Source organism: Charadrius vociferus, unplaced genomic scaffold (assembly GCF_000708025.1).
Source record: "Charadrius vociferus isolate BGI_N301 unplaced genomic scaffold, ASM70802v2 scaffold436, whole genome shotgun sequence".
Classification (NCBI taxonomy): Eukaryota; Metazoa; Chordata; class Aves; order Charadriiformes; family Charadriidae; genus Charadrius; species Charadrius vociferus.
Window position 1 is genome coordinate 5,635,382 of NW_009649187.1, and position 23,620 is coordinate 5,659,001.

Here is a 23,620-nt window from a genome sequence, read left to right on the forward strand (position 1 = left end):
CTTCTGCTGTCTGTGCCTTCTGCTTCTCTATTAAATTTGTGTGAATCTACCTCTTCTGATACTTCAGTGATAGGCTCTAAGAAACTGTACGATCAACTAAGCTTTTTTTTCTTTGTAGGAAAGCAGGCTGAAAATCTTGTCCTAGAATCCCTGCCACCCAAAAGACAAAAATACTCTACTTTCTTTAAATGTAACTGTTGCCTGTGATTGAGCAATCCTGCCTTGCTAGTTAATATGAATGAGAGAGTTTCTTGAATATTTTTATTCTGCTGGGCTTCTCATCTAATTCAATAACTTTATCTTTCAGTACCAAGATAAAGAGGAAGTTGTTTTATGGATGAATACAGTAGGACCCTACCACAATCGCCAAGAAACATACAAGTACTTCTCTCTTCCTTTCTGTGTGGGATCAAAAAAAAGCATCAGCCATTACCATGAAACCCTAGGAGAAGCACTTCAAGGAGTTGAATTGGAATTTAGTGGTCTTGACATCAAATTTAAAGGTAAGCAATTGAAAGTGCATTTGGTCTCTTAAAAAAAACCACAGACCCATAAAACGTGATTTTTGAATTAGAAGAAGTGAAAGTTTGCTGTTGCTAGCAACTGAGTGTATTTTGTATCGTTGCTTGAAACACCCTGCAAGGTTGTCTGCTACCATTGGCTTTTCAGTTTACAGTAAAGTTTCCATCTGCGTGCCCTTTAAGGAAGATGCTTGCAGTTGCTTCTGAAGTAACGGATTACATTTTATAAAGTAAAATTAAGTCTTCTGCGTATGAATGATTAAAAGTATATTTATATTAATATTCTGGAATTATCAATTCTGAAGATGTAATTTTTTCCTATGATGTTGAATACTTGCAGACTCTCTGCTGTTGGAAAGGAGTAGCAAGAGCTCAACATCTCAAAGTTCTACCTTAACACAAAGTTAATTATTGTATCCTTCTGGTTACTGTCTAGTTTAAACTACCTTTGACAAATTCCTTTATGTTATCGGCTCTAACTCATCGTATGCCAGTCAGGATGGAGCTGGTCTGTTATTTTTGTGTTGTTTCCTGCCCTCCTCCTCTTTCCATACTGTTCCAGAGATGACATTCACTTCTTTTGCAAATGAATTTCTTGGTGTTAGGGGCTGAGTCTTCTATTGCATAATTTCTCTGTGTGTGTTCTTTGGTACCGAGTCCTTTCAGATATCTGTAGCTGGTAGTTGCAGAGCTTCAAGTAATAACTGATTATTTTTGTCTGTATTTAATTTTGACATTTATATATTTAATTCAATTTGGGTTTCTGTGTCTATGTATTTTTTTCCCTAGAGGGCTACACTTCATTGCATCACCAGTGCTTAACTGGATGGAGAACTTAAGCGTAGTGTCTCTTGTCTGAGCATTTGCAATCAGATGGGACTTAGTTTCTGTAAGTTATGAAAGTTTTATCCAAAACTGGACATCTGAAAAATAAGAGTCTTGATGATGTTTTTGTTATAAGTTAGATACGTGGAATATAAGATTAAATGTTTGTTAAAACCATAAATTCTTCATAAATTTTTAAGTTGCATAGGAGATAGCATCTCTGTATTAAGGGAATTCGGAGTTAAATCTTTCCTTTTAGGAAAGGAACTGTATATGCACAAGCACTGGAAAACAGTCCTATTACTGGTTTACCAGACATGTACCCTGCTGAAAATTTTATTCAGTATGGGAGAAATTGTTTTCCTTTCCAACCTCATAGAATATGCTCAGAAACGCAAAATGGAAAGAATAGAGAAGGAAACTGGCAGCAGTTCAGTGTGGTTGTGAACATTAAGTAAAGCTTCTACTGTCGGAATATGATAAATATTTATTTTTACAGCCAGTTATAGGGGTAATTTTTACTTCCTTTAATCGCCCCATCTTTACAAAGACATTGTGTTATTCCAGTGACAGTTGTACTCTGTAGATGCATCACCAAATTGAAAAGACTGGAGGGTTTGTGAGTTAATGTTTACTGTTTTGAAGTGTCCTATTCCTGGATTTATTTTCTGAAGATTATGTGTATTTAATTAATTCCCCTACCATATCAAATTTTTGCAAGATCAAGTCTTTCATTTTGTGACTGGGAGTACTGAGCAGATTGTGCTGTTCTGTAGTTCACTCTTCAGCACTTCCGTCCTGTACCTGCCCTTTTCCTTATTGCCCTGGAGGTAGTAATTTAGTAATCTGTTTTTATAGTGGAAGTGTTGAGATGATATCAAGGGAAGGAAATGGACTGGCTCAACATCAGGAACTGTCTGAAATGCTTGAAAAGTTTTCTTCTTCAGGTGTCCAAAAAAGCTAGAGCTTCTGTTGTACAAGTAGTACATGTAGTAATCAGGCTGATTTAGATTTGTAAAGGATGTTCGTCTTTTTCATATATCTCATCTGTTATTTTAGGAAACTTTCAGTTTATCTTTTGTCTCCTATTGTGACCACTGTATTGTCTGTGGTCAGATGTAGGTTACCTTTCCAGAGTATTTTCTGCCATTTCTGAGGGAAATATGCTGAAGGAGAGCACTCTGAATACACTCTTAAATTCTTCTGTAAAATACTGTAACAATGGAGAAATGAATGAGTTTCTGTTTCATTAATTCTTTAACACTTGGAAAAAAAATATTTAACATCTGTTTTCTTAAACAAAAATAAGTACAACTTGGGTAATAGTGAACCTGCAGCCCTCAATACATCGGAATCGATACCATTTCCATTTTGTTAAGAGGTCTTTTGGAATTCAGAAGTACAGGGAACCAAAATCATCCTGGACTGACATGAATCCAGAATGGTGGAAAAGTGCTGTGGTTTTTGTAATTTGTGCTTGTTTTGGTTTTGATTATGTCCCTGCCATATTAGTTTATCTATTGTCTTCTGTAGTTTTTTACAACAGGTAAACCTGTTTTCCTTAAGTCTTATTATGCTTTCAGGTTGGGAGTTTCAGATTCTGATTAACAGCTGCTTATGCTGATGTTTTGACACAGAAAGATTTAGATTTTCTCTTTTAAGTATTATATATTGTGAAAAACTGAGTGTAATTTCTTCAGGGTTTAAGGTCTGGTCTTCCACTCATACTATTTTTTTTTCTGGTGCCTTTTTGCACTTCTGATTGCTTTACCAGTACGTATCAGGTGTGTAGTTGCTATATTGGGGTATATTTTTCCAGTCACACTCAGCATGGTGTCGTTCAAAACAGGCTTTGAATGGGTATGGAAGAGCAGAGATTTCAAAAAGAACCAGGTGTTTATAGCTTGCAAGTTTAAGTGATTGATGTGCTCCTACATTTCCCAGCAGGTGGGGAATTCCTCTTCATCCATGTCCTTTGTTGCTTTTTAAAAATGTATTTATTATTATTACTATTAACACATTGGTGCTCTGTATAGAATGATAATCTGTATTGGACCTGCAGGGAACTTAAGTCCTAACCAAAGTAGCTGCAGGTCAGATGTTTTTTATAAAGCAGATGGTACATGGTAGCTGGTTGATGACTAAGTATGTGCACAAGATCTGGGAAGCTGTCCATGTGCACTTCTAGTTTTTTCCCATACAATCTATGTCCTCTGGATAAAAGATGAAGACACCAATCTCTTTGCTGTTAGCTGGAATCCAGCAGCTTCTTCATCAGGAGGTGCTTAAGTATTTCTAGCAGTGGGTCCATGAAGTGAAATCTGAATGGGAGTCAACTCTGTTTTACTATCTTTAATCTGCTATTAAAAGTTTTAAAATATCCTTTTTTCCAAATTTCAGAGTAACAAGTATAAATGAATTGTAGCAGTATTTATTTAGTACTTATTTAATATAAAATTATGTAAAATTTGTTGCAATCCAAATCTCCTTGATATTCAGGTTTGAAAGTAAAAACCAAACAAAGGATTGTTATCTGAGATTCATTTTTACAGGCTTAAAAGCTGTCATAAAGCCAGTACAATTTATATCCAATGCACGTAGGAAAATTTAAATTTCATAGAGCGGCCCTTAAAATTGAGCATTTGTATAAAGAATTCTTTTCCAATTTGGTTACTGAAATGTAATGGTAGCTCAGGTTTTTTTGGTGACTCTTTAATGGTAATCTTGTTCTTGGCTGAAGTGGTGTTCTCTTTTTAAAAAAAAAAAAAATGTAACTGGATTATATCAGTGAAATAGATTTTTTCTTTTTTTTTTTTTTTTTTTTTAATGCATAAATTTTACCTCATTGTGATTGATCCATACTCCCACCTCTGCACCAGTGGTCCGGTAGTTGCTGCAATGAAATTGAAACAGAGTTGTTGGGGATTTGTGGTTTGTTTGGTTTTTTTCTGTAACAAATAGAAGCTTATGTTTTGGCATGGATAGATTCATACCTTCTTAAGGAAAAGGTATGGCTTCAAGGAGCGTTGCATATCTAACATCTACAGCTGAAATAATTAAGAGCTGTTCAAATACCTTTTAATAATCATTTAGATGCTTGAATATGAGTTAAAATACCTAACAATAGGGACCTGCTTTTCAAAATGTTGGCATGACTGTCTGGAAGACTCATACAGATTTTCTTCATGAATATGTGAATCAGATCTATGTTTGGAGTTAACAGGTAATTGTGTTTTTCCTCATGTGTATTTGGGATTATGGCAAGACTGATAATTACAGGTATTTTTCATCTTTAAATGGATGTCATAAGAGTTTGAAAAATTAAATTAGATTTGGATTTTATACTTTTAGATTTTTATCCTCTGGAGTGAGTAAAGGGGAATTAGAATTGTTCTAATAAATTAGTTTCTGCAATAAAACCCAGTTCCCTTCTCAACATAGTTTGACTGGGCAGCAGTATCAGGTAAGTGTGAAACTGCGTGTTGTTCGTCATATTCGAAGAATTGTTTAAGCTGCAGCTGTCAGTAACTGAAGTACCATAGACTGCATCAGTACAAGTCAGTTGAATCAGTGGACCTTGCCTGTATTTTTGAAATAGAGTAAGAAAATTATGGCTCTGCAGAAGTGTATTCAGCTGAGAGTGGAGGTTTGCACTTGAATGCTCATAGTGGTGACTGGTGGGGCTGATCTACAGTGTATTTAAGAATCCATGAAGTAGTGTTTCTTTTTGCAATTAAAAATGCATCATGTGAAAGGATACCTGTGACCATACAGGATAACTGGATTTCCCTTCTGTTACAAATTTGAACAATGTTGTTCTTATGTCATAGAGCTCAAACCTGTATAAATATCTTTGTGAAGAAAGTAATAAATTATTAACGTGTACTTATATTACAGTGTAACTAAGTTTTCAGTTGGCTTGATTCTCTTGTCAAGCTAAATCTAGAGGAATAGTGCTTTTTATGTCATATGTCAAGTTCTTCATTCAAGCATTTGAATTGACATCCTCCTGAATTGATGTTACACTGAGACCTAGTGAATTATTAAATGTATTGAACATTGGGTTCACAGTGACTTCAATTAAAAAATTAATTTTTTACATTGCCATACAATACCAATTGGAGAAGGTGAATTAAAGGGTAAAAGGATTTTTTAACATACTTGAATTTTGCACTTATTTAGAGATGTTATTAAATGACCATAGTGAGAACTCCCTGCCCAAGACTTCCTTGTGCAACACATCTAGAAAATGACAGCCATTCAGGATGATATTCAGTTTTGTGCTAGGAGATGGACAGATATACTGAGGTTTGATATGGTTTATATGCTTGAATAAAACTCAATTGATCTGACTGTTCATAGGAAATTTGAAATCTGACCTAAGTGCACCAGCTTTTGTAATGAGTCTTGCTTTCATGCTCTTTTGAAATTTGCTTAATGTGCTACTGACGTTACTGAAGCTGTATTATATAGCAGATGTTACCTCTTTGACGTCCCTGATGTAGGCACAACACAGAACTTCACACTCCTCTTGGATACACACACAACCATAACTTGGATAAGAACTATCTAACATACGCGAAACTTCAGTTCTGGTAAAGCTGTAATGAAGTAAACTTCAGCGTCCCCAGCCACTGATGCCGTCCTAAGCTACTTTAATTTAATCATTTAACACAGTGGATTTAAGCTTAACCGTCTAATCACGTCCTGTAACTAAACAACAGCTTCAGCATTCTCGGTTCCTGGAGAAAGGAGCACTTGTCTTCATTCCTCTTGCCTTTATTCAGCTGTTTAAGGGCAGGTGAGAGGAACTGGACTGTGTAATATGGCTGAGGGTGGAATCATACACCATATGTAAAGTCATACCTATGTTTTGCAAGAACTGAACGAGGTTGTTTCTACTGATTCTGCTGGGTTTTTGTGTGTGTAACTCGTAATGTAGTTGATCTACAGTTGATTGCAATCTCTCTGTGATGTCTTTTGGTATTCTGAATACTGGGAGTAAAATCCATAAAAATGGATGGACACAGTTTGTTGGTGGCATGCTGCTATCTGCAGCCTGGTCAGGTGTCTGTGCAGTCGTTTCACTTCAAACGATATTTCCAAGTCTGTTTAACAGCAGCAAAAGCCACTGTTTACATCCTAGAACATTAGATGCAGAATGGCTTGTTTCAGTTAGTAAAAAAAAAAAAAAAAACAAAAACAAAAAAACCCCCCAAACCCCCCCAAAAAACCCACACCATACTGTGGCAAATTCCAGGGATGTGAAAGCCTATGGAGTAACTTGGTATTAGATTGCAATCTAATACTCAATTTGTCTTGGTTAATAACTGCAAACAAAGGCTTCTGTATTCAGGCTACAGAAAATGAAAGGTCTCTAAAAAGAGCACTTGTAGTTCACGTGATTTTTATTTCAGTAGTAGCGCTTGCTCCTATCCCCGTGTTGTCCTTCAGTTGTGCTGGTACCGCTGGGGGTGGGGGGGTGGTGGTGAACCGGTCAGGAGAGAGCCACCGAAAAGCAGCCTGGCCCCCGTAGCACTTCCCCAGATCAGGCTTCTGCGCTAGGTAATGCTTCATTTAACAGCCTCTACCAGTTTCTCCTTTTACCCTTGTTTTAATTCACAGTATATTTTCATTTGACTTCTCTGTGTTGGACAGTCCTTTGTGAGTTAAAAAAATTAACGTTAGAAAGATGATATCCTTTATTTGAGTATAGTATGAAACTGCTAGAGAGTGAGAATAAAGTGCCAAGTATTTTGGAAAGAATTAATCCCTACTTAGCAACAAATCCAGAAGACAGAGATTTTTAAGATTCTGATATTTTTTTTTCTTTTAATTAATGTCAAGATGACTCAAAAAATCTGTTAAAGTGAAAAAATGCCAAGCAGAGGCATTTTGGGGGGGAAACATAGTCCAAAAACTATAGGATCCAGCTCAGTAGAGACATAAATGCAAACTGAGGCCTAGATTTGTGTTTCAGCTGTGATACCAACTTTAATGGTTTTCCTCTCCTGAATTCACCCGTATGTGTCCTGAAAATGTAATCCATGGACTAAAAGTCGTCTTGGGATATTTGTTGACCTGAATGGTTTTGTTATTCTCTTTTTTTCCCCAACAAAAGTTTTACCGTCTAGTAAGTCAATCTGAAAAATGATAAATTTTTTAAAGTGAAAAAATTGAAGCTTAGCGTGCATTTGTTAGGTCTTGGAAGACACAAAACCAGAAAATACTAAAGTTTTCATAAGCAGTAGGAGAAAGAGATGCATCCAGCCCAGAATAGCTGGGTGCACTATTTTCTCCAGGGCTATAGGAAGTCACTGGGACTATGCAGATCAACTGTTAGCTGGTTTCTTACTGTCTTGTTTCACCAGGCTTTGCTTCCGTTTTGCTTGACTGTGTATATTTCATTTTGACAAATTGTCATTATCGGAGAAATAATGTTTTGTGTTGGAAATATTATACTTGCTGGTGCTTTTTCTGTGCAGGTGATTGGATTTTCTTTTCAAGCTTTGTATTGCATGCAGTTAGTGTACAGGAGAAAGTAAGCTGAATTTTGATACAGATTAGAGCTGTACTTGGGGCACAAATTAAGTCTGTCTACTAGAAATGGGTCCTCAGTTCCACTGATGGCAAAAAGAGGGGGGGGGCTGGGATTATTTATGTTCACTTTGTTTCCTACTTGAGGATAGCCAAGAGAGGTTAAAGACTCCAACAAAGTCCATTCCTCCATTTGCTTGGTTTGCCTTCGCTTTGAGCCAGCTCATTAATAAATCGTTAACTGTGCTGTGATTTTTTGCAGAGGATGTAATGCAGACCACTTACTGTGAAATTGACTTGGACAAAGGAAGAAGAGATGCATTTGTGTATGCTATCAAAAATCACTATTGGTACCAGATGTATATTGATGACTTGCCAATATGGGGTGAGTGATATTATGCATAAACAACGTGATTACAACTCCAGGAGTCGTGTGCTAGTGGGTTTCAGGGAGTCATTTAATTGCCAAACTTCAAGACTACAAGAATCTCACAAGTATGTAGAATTTATGTAACCAAATAATACAAATAAATTGAAGGATTATTGCAGTGAAGGAACAATAGGATGGCTTGTACTAGTGAGTTACAAAAACAGTGAAAAGCTGTTTCGTTTCTCAACCACTGATTTAGTAATACCAGGTTCTTAGGCTTAAATTCTTCTAAATGTTAAAGTGAGTTGATAATAAGATAGGTCAGATATAAGGTTCATGTTAATGTGTTCATAGATAACAACTTCCGTAAAACTCTTTCAATTTTTAAACTTTCTTTTGCTAGCTCCTGTGTTTATTACTAATGCAAGAGCTGTTTGATTTACTTATGGTAATTTTGTGGCTTTTAAGTTTGTGCAGTCTGTGGTATATGAAGGAATCTTATTTTACCTGTTCTTACACAGTTCTTAAAATTGCTCTTGCTGAGTATTATTAATCTGGGCCTAGAAGTGCTTGTGTCTTGAATAAAAATTTATGTGTCCTTATGCTATTGTCTCCTAAGTTCTCTGGTTTTTGTTACTGCCTTGTAACCTCTGATCACATACGTAGTAAAGAGTGCTCTGCAGATTGCAGTTTGCACTGATAGCAATCAACCAAACCTCCCAAACCCTAATCTCCCTGTTGTAGATACAAACTTGAAGGGAAATGAAAAGCACCACAAAACGCTTTGTTCAGGCAAGGTCTTTGCTGCCTGTCTTCCGTGAAAGAGGTAAAACTGCCGTAAATAAACAAAATCTCACACCACCTACAAAAATACAGTTCAAGCCACATGACAAAAGTCCTTTGATAGGTAGTATGCTGAATAATACTTCTGCTGAATAATACTTCCCATCATTCATTCATTCTGACAGAGGGTGGGTTTTTTAGCTCTTTCTTATAATTTTAGTTGGTTTTAGAAAGTAGCTATCTGATGAACAAGAGCCCCAGCCAGAAATGGTAGTGCTTTCTATTTATTGATTTATTTATTATATATCTGTTGGTCAGGAAGGTTCTTGCTCTTTTTTTTATATATGTCTGTTTTTAAGAGATAACATTATAATGCCTGACAGAAGTACTCATGTATTGTGTTTGTTCCTTTCAGCTGATTTGCTTAGTGTGTGTAACAGCTCTGTGGCAGGGCTTGGAGTAGACCCTAATTAATCTGTGTGACCTTCACTATAATTCCTGCACAATTGCTGGTGGGCTTTTTAAAAGCATGCATGAGTGACAGTTGTTGCTACAATATTTTTTATGCTTTTGGCCTTTCATCAAAAGATGAATGGACGATCTTCCCAGAGTAGTGGCAGCTCCATAGGCTTTAGACTGCCCAAGGATGATGGATGCTAAGCTGGCTTCTTTGGAATCCGGTGTGGCTAGTGAGTCTTGGAGGCTTTCTTTTTTAGGACTGATTTTTCTGATCTTATTTGGGAACATTTTTTTCTCACCTCGAATACCAAAGAAAAAATGTACTTACTGAATCTTCTACACACTGACTAAATTTTGTGCTCTCAGCTGAAAAATCTGTTTTGCTGCGATTCCAGTGTTTTGAATGTTCTTTGATAGTATGTTTTGTATGCACAAGATGTCATTCCTAATGCTACAGCTAATAAACATGTGGAATCTAGGTATCATCTTCATATGATAGTAAGAAGCTGGTTTTGATAGTTGTTTGGAACCAGGACCTCAAGTTGTGATACTTAATAAGTGACTCGGCATTGTAAATACTGGTAATATTATGCAAGGATATAATCTGGCATCAGCTGTGAAAGCAAGCGGTGCTGAAGGTTTTTGTCTATGTCTCTTGAGCGCTAGGTAAAACTAGCAGGACTGCAGCTTGGTCAGTCAATATTAGCCTGGTTTTTATTTAAAAAAAAAAATAAATGGTTCTTGATGGAGGGCTGAGAAAGTAGTAGATGCACCTGAACTCATCAGAAATGTTTATCTGCAAGTCTGAACAAGTGTCTCTGACCTTGTGTTCCAAGTACAGTTTAGAAAACTGCGAATATAGCTCACCTGCATTAATTCTGGTTTTGCTGGCTCTCTGTTCAACAGTAAGAATATTTCAGGCTCTGAGTGCTGCCTAAAACTTAAAGGTCTGAGGCTTGCTGCTCACTGAACAGTTTTTATTATAAATATTTCTTTTAGAAATATGGCATGAGTGATACCATACACACAGCTCCTCCAGCTTGTTAGTGCCTTCGACTGTGTTGTATAGACTTGTCTAGTACAGTGTAATGGGGTGGTAGAGATACTAAGGAAAACTAGTATCTTTTGCTTGATTGAGTGTCATCTCATAGCTGTTAATCTCAGTAACTGTAATGAAAAACATTAGGACTGCTTAAAATGGGAGTCAGAACTTTAGTAATTATGATGGCATCTCTGAAACACTCTGAATACTGAGAAGTCTTTTTTGTTTTATTAAGACAGTGTCCAGAACTGGTACCCTCAGCTTGCATTAAAAATGTTTTGTGCTGAAATGGCTTTTTTGTTACTATGTGAAGGCTGTCATGTTGGTCCACTTCATTTAGATTGTCTTTCCTGAGAACCCTACTAGCCAGCATGTGTTGTATGTACAGTATCGCCCAATCCACTATTTTTTTCATTGTTGATTTGTGTCTTGTAGCCAACCAAACCAAAATTTTGTTCCCTAATTGTAAATTGCTAAAGTCCTTTTTTTTTGTGCTACCAAAAGAAAATAAGTATTCTTTGAAGAGTTAAAAAAAAAAAAAATATGAAAAAATTCGCTCACTTCTCTGGGCTCAACCAGACGAATTTGTGGCACTCCTCCTGTCTCCTGGCAAGCTTTAGTTCATGCTTTATGTTCTTCATGGTTTCCACCTTGATAAGGCTTACTGATGTCAAATTCATATGCACAACCATTAATATTTGAAAGTCTCCTTAGGAAGTCCTCAAAATATCCAGTAAGGAGAACACTATTTTCAGTAAAGACTAGGCATAAAATAACTTTTCTTAACTGCTTACCTAAAGGTAATGACTTCAAACTGCTGTTTAAGGTCGTTGGAAGGTTTACGCTTTATTTTATGACCTGAAAAGGCAACCAGATCTTTTTAAGTGGATTCAGATAAAATTATTCCATTTTCTGTTTTACCCTGACTCTGTCCCACAGTGGGGTGGCTAGGCTTGACTGTCTTTGTTTCGGGACGTGTCCCTAAGTATATGGAGCACTGTGTTAGCTCACTCCTTCAGGTAACGATTGATCAGAATGTCCTTTAAGTAGTTTAGAGGTCTGTATTGTCATGGTTTTGGATACTACCATGGGAACAGATGGTATGCCAGGCGCTAGGTGGTATGGCATAGGCACAAACTGGCATGTGTTTCATGTGGATGGCATATAGAAGGCAATCCTGACAGATGAGCATGAGTAAAAAACATGACAGAAAAATACCACCTTGAAAATTAAAAAGCACAGGTAATGCACAAGTGCCATTCCCTTATATACCTGCTGCTTCGTGATAACCGGTTCCATATCCTTCACCTATTTGTTCTCCCACTTCGCCCACCTTTGCAGATTGTGGCTTTCCATCTTGTATGTGATCTTTGGTATGATGGTCTTGACGTTACAGGTGATGCTTGCAGCCTGTGAACTTGGTGACTGCTAGACTTGACTACTTTTTTTCCTCAGCGTAGTACATTCTCTGGAATTTTTCTGTAGTAGATTAGACATTTTGCAGTAATTTACTGAAAAGTAAGAACTTAAGCATGGCTAATAATGAGTTCGGTTGAGTTCTGATGTTCCAGGAGCATCTGAGCAGCTTTCCATGTTGGAGGTAATAAAAATCTTCATGTAAATGATAACTTTCTGAATTTTTCAACGAAAGTAACAGAGAGAGGGGTCAAAACCTATCATTCTCTGCAAGCATTGGAAGCTTGTGTGCACATGAGAGCACGAAGTATGTGTTGGGGATTCAACTAATGAGAAATACAGAATGAAAGTAAATTTGTTTAGGAGGAAAAATGAGTAAAGACATAGGCAGGAGTTGTGAAAATAAAGAGGTCTTGGCTAAATTCTGGAAATTAAATCTGTATTCAGCTAGTTGTTTATGTGGTAAGTATGAGAAACTGTAGTTGTGTCTTCTGTTTCTTCTGCAGCGTTTGTAGCTGCATGCTTTTTTCTTTTAATGCCATTACAAAATGCTTCTTGCCGGATACCTGTGGATGGAAGGTGTAATCCAGGTATATGAGTTGAAAAGAAGAGCTTAAGGTCTGCTGTGTTCCCTTTACTGTAGTGATCCTGCTTTTTTTTAGCTGGCAAAACTTTTGTAAGGCATATTTTAAAAAAATAATTACAGAATATTTGAAAAGCATACCTGTAATAGATGCGTACACTTGTTTCCTATGCAGGTATTGTTGGAGAAGCAGATGAAAATGGAGAAGATTATTACCTTTGGACTTACAAAAAACTTGAAATCGGTTACAATGGAAACAGAATTGTAGATGTCAATCTGACCAGTGAAGGAAAGGTGAAATTGGTACCAAACACAAAAATCCAGATGTCCTATTCAGTAAGTATTAGGTGATGCATCTGTAATAAGAAATTCTGTGTGGTGAAATAGCTCAACAATAGGTGGTTGTATACCTACAACTATGTATTGATAGGTCAGGCTTTATTTGAAGTAGCAAATATGCACCTTCCTCTAATATTTTTTTTCATTACTGAAAAACCTTGATAGGTTTATTAAGAATAAATGTGAAATGATGATTTTTGAAACATTACCAACAAACTAAAGCTTCTATAATCTGCAGAAAAGTGTTTTGGTGGGAAAGAAAGATGTTTCAAAAGGTATGGAGACTAGAAGTATAGAGGACCCTGCAGTAGGTACACATTTTCTTGATGTTTGGAGCTCTGATACTTGCATCGCAGATTTGGACTGGATTTTGAGCTAGGACCAAAACCCACTGTAAGCCTTCATACTTCGCAAGCAGTTAGTATCAAAGCTTATTTTGTTTTTGCAATTCCAGTAGAAATCGATCTTATTTATATAACTGTATTAGTAAGGTTTTCTCTGAAGCCCTCTGCTATTATATTGCATTGCTGTGATAAAAGGTAAGGAATAAACAATGTTTGCTGATCTGAGATAACGAATTGAATTTTTCACTTTTCTTCCATATTTATTTGATGTTACTTAAATGTGTAATGGTTTACTTCTCATGTTCACCACGTTTGTATACTGAAACTAGTTCTTAACACATTGCTTTTCTACAGTGTGTTAGCAGTAGGTGTCAGCATAAGATTTTATTTCAGAGGGTATTCTTGCCACTATTACATTTGTCGTGCGCTGGCTGAATAATTTGTACAGTTTGAAGTGGAGATAATTGTGTTTTATATGTGCTTTCTAGAATTTTGTTTACACTAATCTCCCTATTTCTACTGCAAAATTAGTAGAAATAGTAGAATTTTTGAAATTTTCTATTACAAATTCTACCAGCATTATGAAGTCCGTTTGCTCTTTGAATTTTGAGGTGGATAGCACTGAGTAGCTGCCAGTGATGAAAATAACATTAGATGTTCCCTTAAAATACTTTTCGTGTACAGAGCTCAAGACTTACCTGCCCAGTTCTCTTGGCACCGCTGGGCAATCGCTGGACTAGTGAGTCTGTGGTGTTTAATTCACAGATTGTCTCTGGTGGATTTGTTCTAAGCAGTGCTTTTTAGTGGCAAATTCTCTAATGAGAAATGTATCGGCTTAAAACAATGTTGAAAGTTATTAATGTTTTGAGCTACTAATCTTGAACAAGGTTGTAATTAGAACTGAAGAACAGTAACATACCTCAAGGTGAGTAATACTTGAGTTTGGGGTTTTTAATCTGTCTCAGGACTGTGGTGAGTGATAGGGCTATTCAATCTACATTTATATGCTTTCTTCTATACTGAATAAGAGAACATCTGTTGGAAAGGATAGTTCCTTGCCATGTATTTTAAAAACATATGCACAAGGGGGCTGCATTTGTTTCAAGATTACTGAAAATTCTGATGTTTCCTAATCTTGGCATACTTTTGAAAAAAGTTTAGTGTAGATTTTCTTAATTTCTGAAATTGCATTTAAAAATTAAAATGAAAAAATCTGGCAAAAATTCTGAAAAATACTTTGTGCTACTGTATTAGCACCATATAGTTCATTAGTACAATTAAATCTTCAAAACCCAGAGCAGTCCTCTGGGCAGTTAGTGAAGTAACTGATAGCAGCAATATGCCATTACGCTGTGACAGCATGGCCATAAACACATACCTTTCCAGCTGGTTTCAGAGTTATTTTTTGGCAATCAAAGTGTCTAGATTGCAGAATCTTGTGGTCTTACAGATTTTTAGGCTGCAGCTTTTAGCTTGTAGCTTTTAAAATTTTTAATGTGTATCTTTTAGGGTCCAGCTTAATCCCTTTTATCCAGTTCCCTTCCAGCCAGCTTGTATCTCAGTTGATGCCCTTTTCTTTCCTATTGGCGTCTGTTTTAAATCTGCTCTTATATCTTCTAATTTCCCTCATTTCTGCTAGATTGCATCTTTTTTCTTGGGCGCTGTACTCAAAGAGTTTAGGTACAGATGATTTCACTGAATACTGGTCTCAGTGCATGGCAGCAAAACATCTCAGCTGCTGTTGGGGGAGCAGAAGTAGATGGTGTTGTCATCACTCAATGAACACTGGTAATGTTCTCCACGAGCCTCTTTTCATGCAATGCAGCACGTGGAAATGTTGAGAAAAGGGAGCGTGCTGTCAGCAAAATAAAATCTTTGGAAAAATTCCACTGCTTTCTAGCATGTTCATTCTTGAATATATTTAAACATGCTTTCTTTCTCTAACATTTCTGAAATCTTGGGCAAATTTCGGCAAACTTTTGAAAGGTATTGCGTCATCGTTTTACAAGTATCTACTGTGGGGAAAAAAAACATAATCTTTGAAATATTAGTTTTACAAAACTGCAAAATAGGGTTCTTTGATGGATTTTTTTGTTTTGGCATCTTCAGTATGAGTATCTTTGTGAGCTCCTTCTATAATCATGAAAAGGGTTTGTTGTATTTGGCAAATAGAAGTTTGCATATTTGGTTAGCCTCGCAGAGGCAGTGAGAGCTCAGGCAGGGCAACTCTGATTCTTTCTTGTTCTTAACATAAGCATAGAAAAGATTAGATCCACAAGCCAAGGTGGATGATTTTCATTCTGGCTGACCTGTAGATATCAGTCTTCAGGAACATCAGTCCACTGTTTTTGCCAAAACCTAGATTTGTATTGAAGAAAACATCTGAAGTGGATGGTTTTTAAAATGTGTTTTGGGTTTCTGCATGTGAGTATAGCTGAACATGTGATAATGAGCTTTTCAAGTGCAAATTTTTCTCTTTTTAGGTGAAATGGAAGAAATCGGATGTGAAGTTTGAAGACCGATTTGACAAGTATCTTGACCCATCTTTCTTTCAGCACAGGGTATGTATTGTTCTAAGGCAACCATACAAAATATCCCTTCAAAATGGTTCCTTTAGTTCAGAAGATGTCATGGATTTTTTGGATGACATCTTTGAATTTTTGGATGTCCCAGATGTTCCAGGACAATGAAACAGGCAGGTCTAGGACTGTAGGTTGCTCAAATAGGATGGCTCCGGTTTTTCAGAGTGCTTCAGTAAATGTGCAGGCAAGCTTCAAGCCTGCAGCAAATACAAGGCAATTCCAGAAAATATATTCATGTGATTGGAAGCAGTGAAGTTTCAGGGACACTGAATGACTTACTAGCTGAATAACTGCAATTGGTCATAGGTATGCTTTTTACTGAAGTAAATGCAAAGCAAAAAGCATTAGCCTAAACCAATTGGTAATAACAGCTGTGATGGTTTAAACCTGTGATGGTAATCTCCTTAAGGGTAGTAGACTGAGCTATACTACTTTCTGAAATCAGACATTTTGGATTCTCTTTGGAGCTCGGTGAAAGCCAGATATGCTTGTCAGAGGCAAAATAACGCTCCTGTATGTTTTGATCCTGTGTAAATCAATGGTTCCTTGGGCTTTTTGTCTGTGAGCATCTCTTTCACTGCTTAAACCTTTTCTCTAGGAAGGCAGCAGTACATCGTGTTGCCTTTTCTTTACCGAGGGAGCATGTGCAGCCAGATTTTTGAACTTTGCGGATGCTTCACTAAGCTGTGATAACTTCGCCATGAGCAAGCTTGACTGTTGAAATGTTTTATGTATGGTCTTTCCCAGGCCAGTTTTAGTGGGACTTTCTACAAATGTAGTGTTACTTACAATACGGGTTTATTGTTACTTAGCTAGTGCTGACAAGTTGTCCTGCTAGGCAACGATTTATCCTTATTGGAACGAATTTGAAACACATTTACATTTCTAAACCTTAGGGATGTGTTTTCTTTTTGTAGATTCACTGGTTTTCAATTTTCAATTCTTTTATGATGGTGATCTTTCTGGTTGGCCTAGTGTCTATGATATTAATGCGAACTTTGCGAAAAGATTATGCAAGATACAGCAAGGAGGAAGAAATGGATGATATGGTAAGATCTGCATTCATGCTTTTTAAAACCTTTTTTTAAGGCTTATTGTTTTCTCTTCGTACATTCATTGTGTTAGCAGTTCTGAATGGCTTTCTTCAATTGGACAGAAAACTGCCATATGTGTATCTTCAAAGTGTTACTGGTTTTCCTTATAATATGGTCCTAGGTTGCAACCCAGAATTCTGTCTGTAGTCACTGTGGTAATGTTCATATCCACACTTAGGTTGAACAAGGTCCATTCTAAGTGTGTAATAGAAGCTTGTGTATAATCCTAAGCACTTCAGAGGATTTTAGGGACAGGGAGGGAATCTGATACGTTTTACTGCATCATACATTCAGACAGTAATTTTTGTTGTTTTTATAAGCATCTGAAAAGTAAACTTTCCTTCAAGATTTGATGCATTCAGGAGGGAAGACATACTTGCACTTGAAGTTGCTTTAATAAATCAAACCTTTAATTTATGCCTAGCATGTGTGTTTGTCATTAATTGTCATGCCTAGATTCAAAATCTTTTTTGTTGTTTTTCCTAGGACAGAGATCTAGGTGATGAATATGGGTGGAAGCAGGTCCATGGAGATGTTTTTAGACCATCCAGTCATCCTCTGATATTTTCATCACTTATTGGTTCTGGTTGTCAAATTTTTGCTGTGTCTCTTATAGTCATTGTTGTTGCAATGATAGAAGATTTATACACAGAGTAAGTATAATTGTGCCATGCCTTCTGCATATAAATGCTTAGCTAAACAAAATAATTACAAAAATGAGCATTCTAAGTGGCCTGGAAGAAAGCGCTTGAGAGCCTTTAGTCTTTATCCTCGAGATCAGATGTAGTATTCAGAAGGGCTCTTTTAAGTTGTAATGAAACTTTGTCCTACTCTTATCCTGTGAGTTGGTCTCGTTAATTTTACTCTTTTAATGCTTGCTTATTACGTGATTTGTTATGAACCTAGTTTGTTCTGCAGCATCGCGGATAGGTTATATGGGAAATAAATATTAAAAGGTAAGTATGTAACTCCTGGTTTCATCTGGACTGACAAGATACCACTATATTTCTTAATCTTTTCCCCGCCATGTCCTGTAAAGACTGAAGTAGGAGTGTGCTGTGTTGTGAATAGTCCTGTTTACTGTTGACAATGCATTAAGCTGGTCTTCTCCATGAGTCTTCTCAGGAATGGAGATTTAATTTCCCAAGTTCTTTCAAACAGATACGGCTCAGCCTGTGTTGCATGTAAAACTTCCAGCAATAGGTGGGCTGTAGTCCTGACTGGAGAGAACTCATTTAGAAGAAGCAAGCAGTACTCAAGTTTAAATTTAACACACCACTTGCGGTTTACCTAGTTCTCTACCTTTTATCTTATTGAGATTTTTGCTGTCCTGGATGGACTTTATCTGTTTCTGTAGTAATCGTACTTTGAATTCTGGGAGGATTTTTTTGTTTGTTTGTGGGCAAGTGCTTTGTTTTAAACAATGACTACAACTTCAAATCTCTGTTTTATTTTCCCTTTAGTATCACCTGTTGATTTTAACAAGTTGTAATACTTCTAATGTACCACTAGAGAGAACTCTTGTTTTTGAATTTAGCTGCCTTTTAACGGTGTGTCTAAAAAGCCACTCTGTAGTACCAGTGTCTTGGCATATTTTCATTTTTCATATGGTGCTATTCCCCCCTTGTGCCCCATGGTTACGTATCTGGCTAGACTTACATGCACATTTTTAATTGTACAGCATGTCAGCGCTTTAAGGGAGGGAATGAAACCATTTCAGAATGTTTGTGCACTGTAGGAAAGCTGTAAGTTCATAATGGCAATTGTAGAATGTGCCAGAACGGTAGTTTTTAAAAATATATGTGGACTTTCTCTTTTTTTGCAGTAGGCCTTTATATCACTTTCAAAGCGAGTTTAGTTCGGGTTGTGTAATGGAACAATTGACAAAATCTGGTGCAGACAGTTCTTACGTTTAGGAAAACAGTGATGTGAGTGAAAAAGGCTGTAAACCATAATTACGCGAATGATTGCCTGTCAGTGTTCTTCAGGTCTGTTAAAACTCTTAAGGATCATGCAGCTGATGCCAACTAAAAGTCTCTCAGTGAAATTTGGTTGTGGTAGCTCTTAATTTATTAATACTGGTTTGTGTTTTTGAGAAGCTTTTCCAGTAGAATATTTGAAACAAGCAATATTTGAAGCAAGTAAGCTTGAGAATAGGAAATTTTGAGATAATTTTATATGAATATCTGGTCATTTTACAGGTAGCCTGGGTTAACATGTGTCACTTCAGACTGTGCATGGTCTTCTGGGGTTTTTTGCATGTGTTTTTAAATTGTCTTAAGTTAGGATAAGGTAAAATTGGTTTCTGTCTAACTGGTAGCTTTCTAAAATGGAACTATTGCTTATTTTTTTTATGAAGCGTATGTTAGCATAACACTCCTTTAGGGTTTGTGGCCAGCAGGTATATTTGCTTAGTTCAATCCATGCAGTCATGGAAGCGGGTTGTACTAAAGATTACTTCTTTGCGTAGAGCAGGCATCCAGTAATGGTTCATCAAAAGTCAAAATGCCGATGGTCTGGAATCTCTCAGAACAACTAATTTGAGGAAAGTACAGGAAGCTGGCTGAAGACTTTCTACAGCTTTTTGCTATCGAAGAGTAGCAGAGGGACATGGGGAAGCAGCTCTGTTCATGAATAACATTTATATCTTGCTATTCTTAGACATGATTTTTAAAAATGTATTTGGAGATGGCTTTTGTGATTTAAAATTATTAGCTTTGTCTGTAAAATTTCAGAAAAATTATGCCAAAGTGAATACTCCACCATTTAATGAGATGATAATTTCAAAATGACTAAACTCTTCCGAGTGGACTACTCCATGCTGATTTGTGGCTTCATTATAGTATTTATAGTTTCTAAATCAAGTTTTCTAATTTTCTGTAAGATGAATACTTTCGATCTTAAAAGTTAATTTCTGAGGGATGGCAGAAACATCATTCACAATCACAGTATATTTTTGTTAATACTGGCCTTTATGTTAAGTAAAGAGGACCTTTTATCGGCAGGAGTTGAATCTTACACTTAATGTATGTCATATAAATAGTTCATTTCTTTATACACAGGGTACACACATCCAAATGTCAGAGTATTTTGATCAGAGGTGAGATTTTGTACTCCAGTGAAAAAAAAATTCATGTTAGAAAAGAATGTAGTATGTCAGAACTCTTTTCACAGATTGAATTTGACTTGGCCATAAGCTTTGGATACACACAGTTCTCATTCTTATGCAGACATTACAATTTAAGCACTTGTAAATTTTTGCATTACCTAAAAATATTAAATAACTTATTCTGCTAAATATACATATTTTATTGTAATCTTTTGTTCTAATACTGTTTGTTTTTCTATTTCATTTCCCAAAACAATCACTTCTTGTAGGAGAGGATCAATGCTTAGTACAGCTATATTTGTTTATGCTGCAACATCACCAGTGAATGGATATTTTGGAGGAAGCCTTTATGCTAGACAAGGAGGTAAATTGTTTTGGTGTTTCAGCATTTTCATTACATTGTTAAATGGAGAAGTTACTATTTTCTGGTTTGCAGCAACATAGAGGTGTCCTCATGGAGTCAGGTCATTCAGATGGAATCCATTAAATTCTTAATAAACAGAAAATATCTTGAGTATATTTAACTTTCATATTATTTCCTATTCAGTATCGGCTGCATTTTGTAACTAAAGATAGCTGAAGTCTTTGGTTAATTTAAAAGTAATAAGAGCTAAAGAACTGTTAATAGCTGTGTCTTGTGAATTGCTTGTTATACTCTTGTATGTAATTGTTTGGCTCATGACATCCAGAGGGTGTAATAGTCTCTCCCTCTGTAACGTGCTGTTAAACAGTTCATGTCATCTTCTCCAGATGACTCCTACATAGCCCTCCTCCATAGGTACTGGGGGGAGGTTATGTTTACTAATGTGGAAAGGATGAAGTATACAGTACTTGCGAAACGATTAAGTGTGGATGGGGAAAACTGTTTATAGCATCTTCAAAAGGTTATTCTACTTTCCAGTACGTGCTCTGCTTTATACTTAGCAACTTCAAAATATCAGTAGAGAGCAGAAGCCCGATAAAATTGACATAACAGATTTGGACAGGCTGTCTTCAAGTGCTCTCCACTATGCTTCTGAATTATGACCAATTAACATCCTTGCAGTCCGCTAGCTTCATCCATTCCCTATGCTGCAATAAAAGAGTAGTCAATATCTATAATCTTCTACAGTGCTTTAGAAAAAGTAATTCCGGTAAGTTTGCAAAAGAAAATTTGTATCTTTTTAGCATGACATACTTGTTAGTAGTCAGTCTCAGCTGCACTCTAATCCACTCTGAGTTTGGACGTTAGGTGTTTCTTTTCATGTGGCTTGTATAAACCTAGTGATTTGTAGAAAAACAGATCTAGGTAAAACAGGGTTGCTCTTCTAAAATGTACTATGCTGGAGAGTTCAGCCAGATTTGTATTTTTTTTTCTACAGATCAAACGTGTCAAACTGAAATGCTGATTATGTTGGCTCATCATGGTGAAAATACGTATTAGTGGTCTTGAAAAGCATATGCTAATTTTGTGCCTTTTTTATTTAGTACATATTACAGATGCATCTATTGTGTATAGAATTTAAATATAGACAATATTTAAGAGCATAGAAAGTAAAGGGAATACAGACAGAGAAAATTCTTATGGTATTGCCCAAGAGGGGTTTTTTGAGCTCCTCAGGGAGCTCTGAACTTAGTAATAACTGCTAACAAGTGTTGCTGTTCTCTTTATGCCTGGAGTTTAGAAATCCCTTTCCTTCCACCCTTTCTGCTGTTGAAGATGTCTGAGTTCAATTTTGCTGTATATTAAATTTGCTGTATATTAAATCGCTTTCCTTCCACCATTTCTGCTGTTGAAGAGGTCTGAGTTCAATTTTGCTGTATATTAAATGCTGTGGCATTTTGCTTTATAACAGGGATAGCCAGTTCCTTGAATGCATCCTGAATGTATGAAACCAGCTTAGCTGGGTCAAGACAACCCGGAGCAGGTGCTGCCTAAAAGCAGCCGTAGTGTTGAGCTGTGCCAGGAGCAGTGCTGAGCAGCTCTCATCTGCTCTCAGGGTGTGAGCAGGTTCTGCACAGGGCCAGCACTGCTATTGCTGTCTCTATTAATCTGCAGCTTACATATACACCTATTTTTCGTACCCTGGTTTCTTTGGCCAGCTTAGTCAGCATATGCTGTTCTTCAGCCGAAATGTTCTCACGCTGTATCCCTTTTCCTGTCTTTTCACCTGGCCTAATAAATTGATTAATGTGCTGCGTCTTGTGGGTTGCCAGGAGTCATATGAAACTATTAGTTACTCTTGGCTCTTGTATCGATGTAGTATGTTGTTACTTATTTCTTTCACCTTTTTGGGGGAGAAGTTGTCAAACCCCTAAATTCTGGAGAGCTTGTTGATAACTATTTAAACAAAATACACTGTATCTCACTAGTCCCACTGGAATGTCCCTTCTTACAGGAAGGCGATGGATAAAGCAGATGTTCATCGGAGCCTTCCTTATTCCAGCAATGGTGTGTGGAACTGCCTTCTTCATTAACTTCATTGCCATCTATTATCATGCTTCAAGAGCTATACCCTTTGGAACCATGGTGAGTCTTTTACTGGAGAATTTAAACACCACTGTAGACACAGGAAAGCTACATTTTAGTCTAAATACAATTGTGAGTCAATAGCTTCCTAGTTAGAAAGGTGCTTCAAGTATAACTCGTTTTAATCACAATAGCAACAGCTACTGGATGCCAACAAGTCTTCTCTCTGCTTAAATGGCACTTCTGCTTTATATTTAAGCTTAGTGTTAGAACAACATGGGACGTTAGCAACTCAGATTTTCTTCTGGATGGCCAATGCAAACTAATTATAAGCTAAAATGCAATACAGGATTCCAAGTAAAAGCTACTTCCAAATCATTGCAGTCAAGCAGAAAAAAAATAAAAATAAAAAATCAGCCAACAATATGAGATGAGAAGTCCTGACAAGGTCTGGCTTTACGAAAATGAGTCACTGTTTTCACTTTGTGAAGTGGTAGTTAGTATCCAGTTATGGTCTTGTGTCTGTGTATTAACCATGTCACTTGAAAACAATCCTGGTTGGATTACTTTCTCATTTAATCATGATGACTTCTCTTGCTTCACATGGCTTTTGTCGGGTTTTTGTTTGTTGTCATGGCCCTTCCAAGTAACCTCAAATAACCCTGTGAATACAATGCAGGAAATAATCACTTCGCACTTTGGCAGAATTTCTGTTTGCATTGTTTGAGAGCAGAATTTTTTTGAAATATGCATCATAAAATTGTTTTTTCTAATTTTATGCATTAGCACTGTTAACTCCAAAAATATCTTAGTTCAGGAAGACTTGTTTTCTTGACTTGAGATTTAACCTTTTTTTATAGCTACCTTCTTTGCATATCAGGGGTTTTTGATATGTTAAATTGTTCAGTCTATTCAGAGACATTTGAGTAGCCTTGGATTTCTTCCTAGTTTAAATCTACCACAAAATGAAGCTTAGTATCACAAGTTCTGACTTACAAGTTGTGTTACTTGAGGTATAATTAAATTCAGTATATGACTGAAAATACTTCTTAAGAACGCATTGTTAATGAATGAATGTGGTAGAAATCATAAATGGTAATAAAAAGAGAGGCAATTCTCAGTTTCAGGAAAAGGCTTTCAATAATTTTTCTGTTGATGGAGGAGTCT

The 23,620-nt window shown here is 36.5% G+C and overlaps 1 protein-coding gene across 1 annotated transcript in view; it reads left to right on the top strand.

Moving 5' to 3' along the window:
* Positions 1-313: 313 nt before the first annotated feature.
* TM9SF3 (transmembrane 9 superfamily member 3) overlaps positions 314-23,620 on the top strand; it is a 39,498-nt gene continuing 16,191 nt past the window's right edge. The window contains exons 1-8 of the mRNA XM_009888750.1: positions 314-503; positions 8,146-8,268; positions 12,712-12,872; positions 15,703-15,780; positions 16,719-16,850; positions 17,382-17,548; positions 20,274-20,368; positions 22,383-22,513. Coding sequence (XP_009887052.1) covers positions 338-503; positions 8,146-8,268; positions 12,712-12,872; positions 15,703-15,780; positions 16,719-16,850; positions 17,382-17,548; positions 20,274-20,368; positions 22,383-22,513 — 1,053 coding nt within the window. The 5' untranslated portion in view covers positions 314-337. The remainder of the gene's footprint in view (positions 504-8,145; positions 8,269-12,711; positions 12,873-15,702; positions 15,781-16,718; positions 16,851-17,381; positions 17,549-20,273; positions 20,369-22,382; positions 22,514-23,620) is intronic.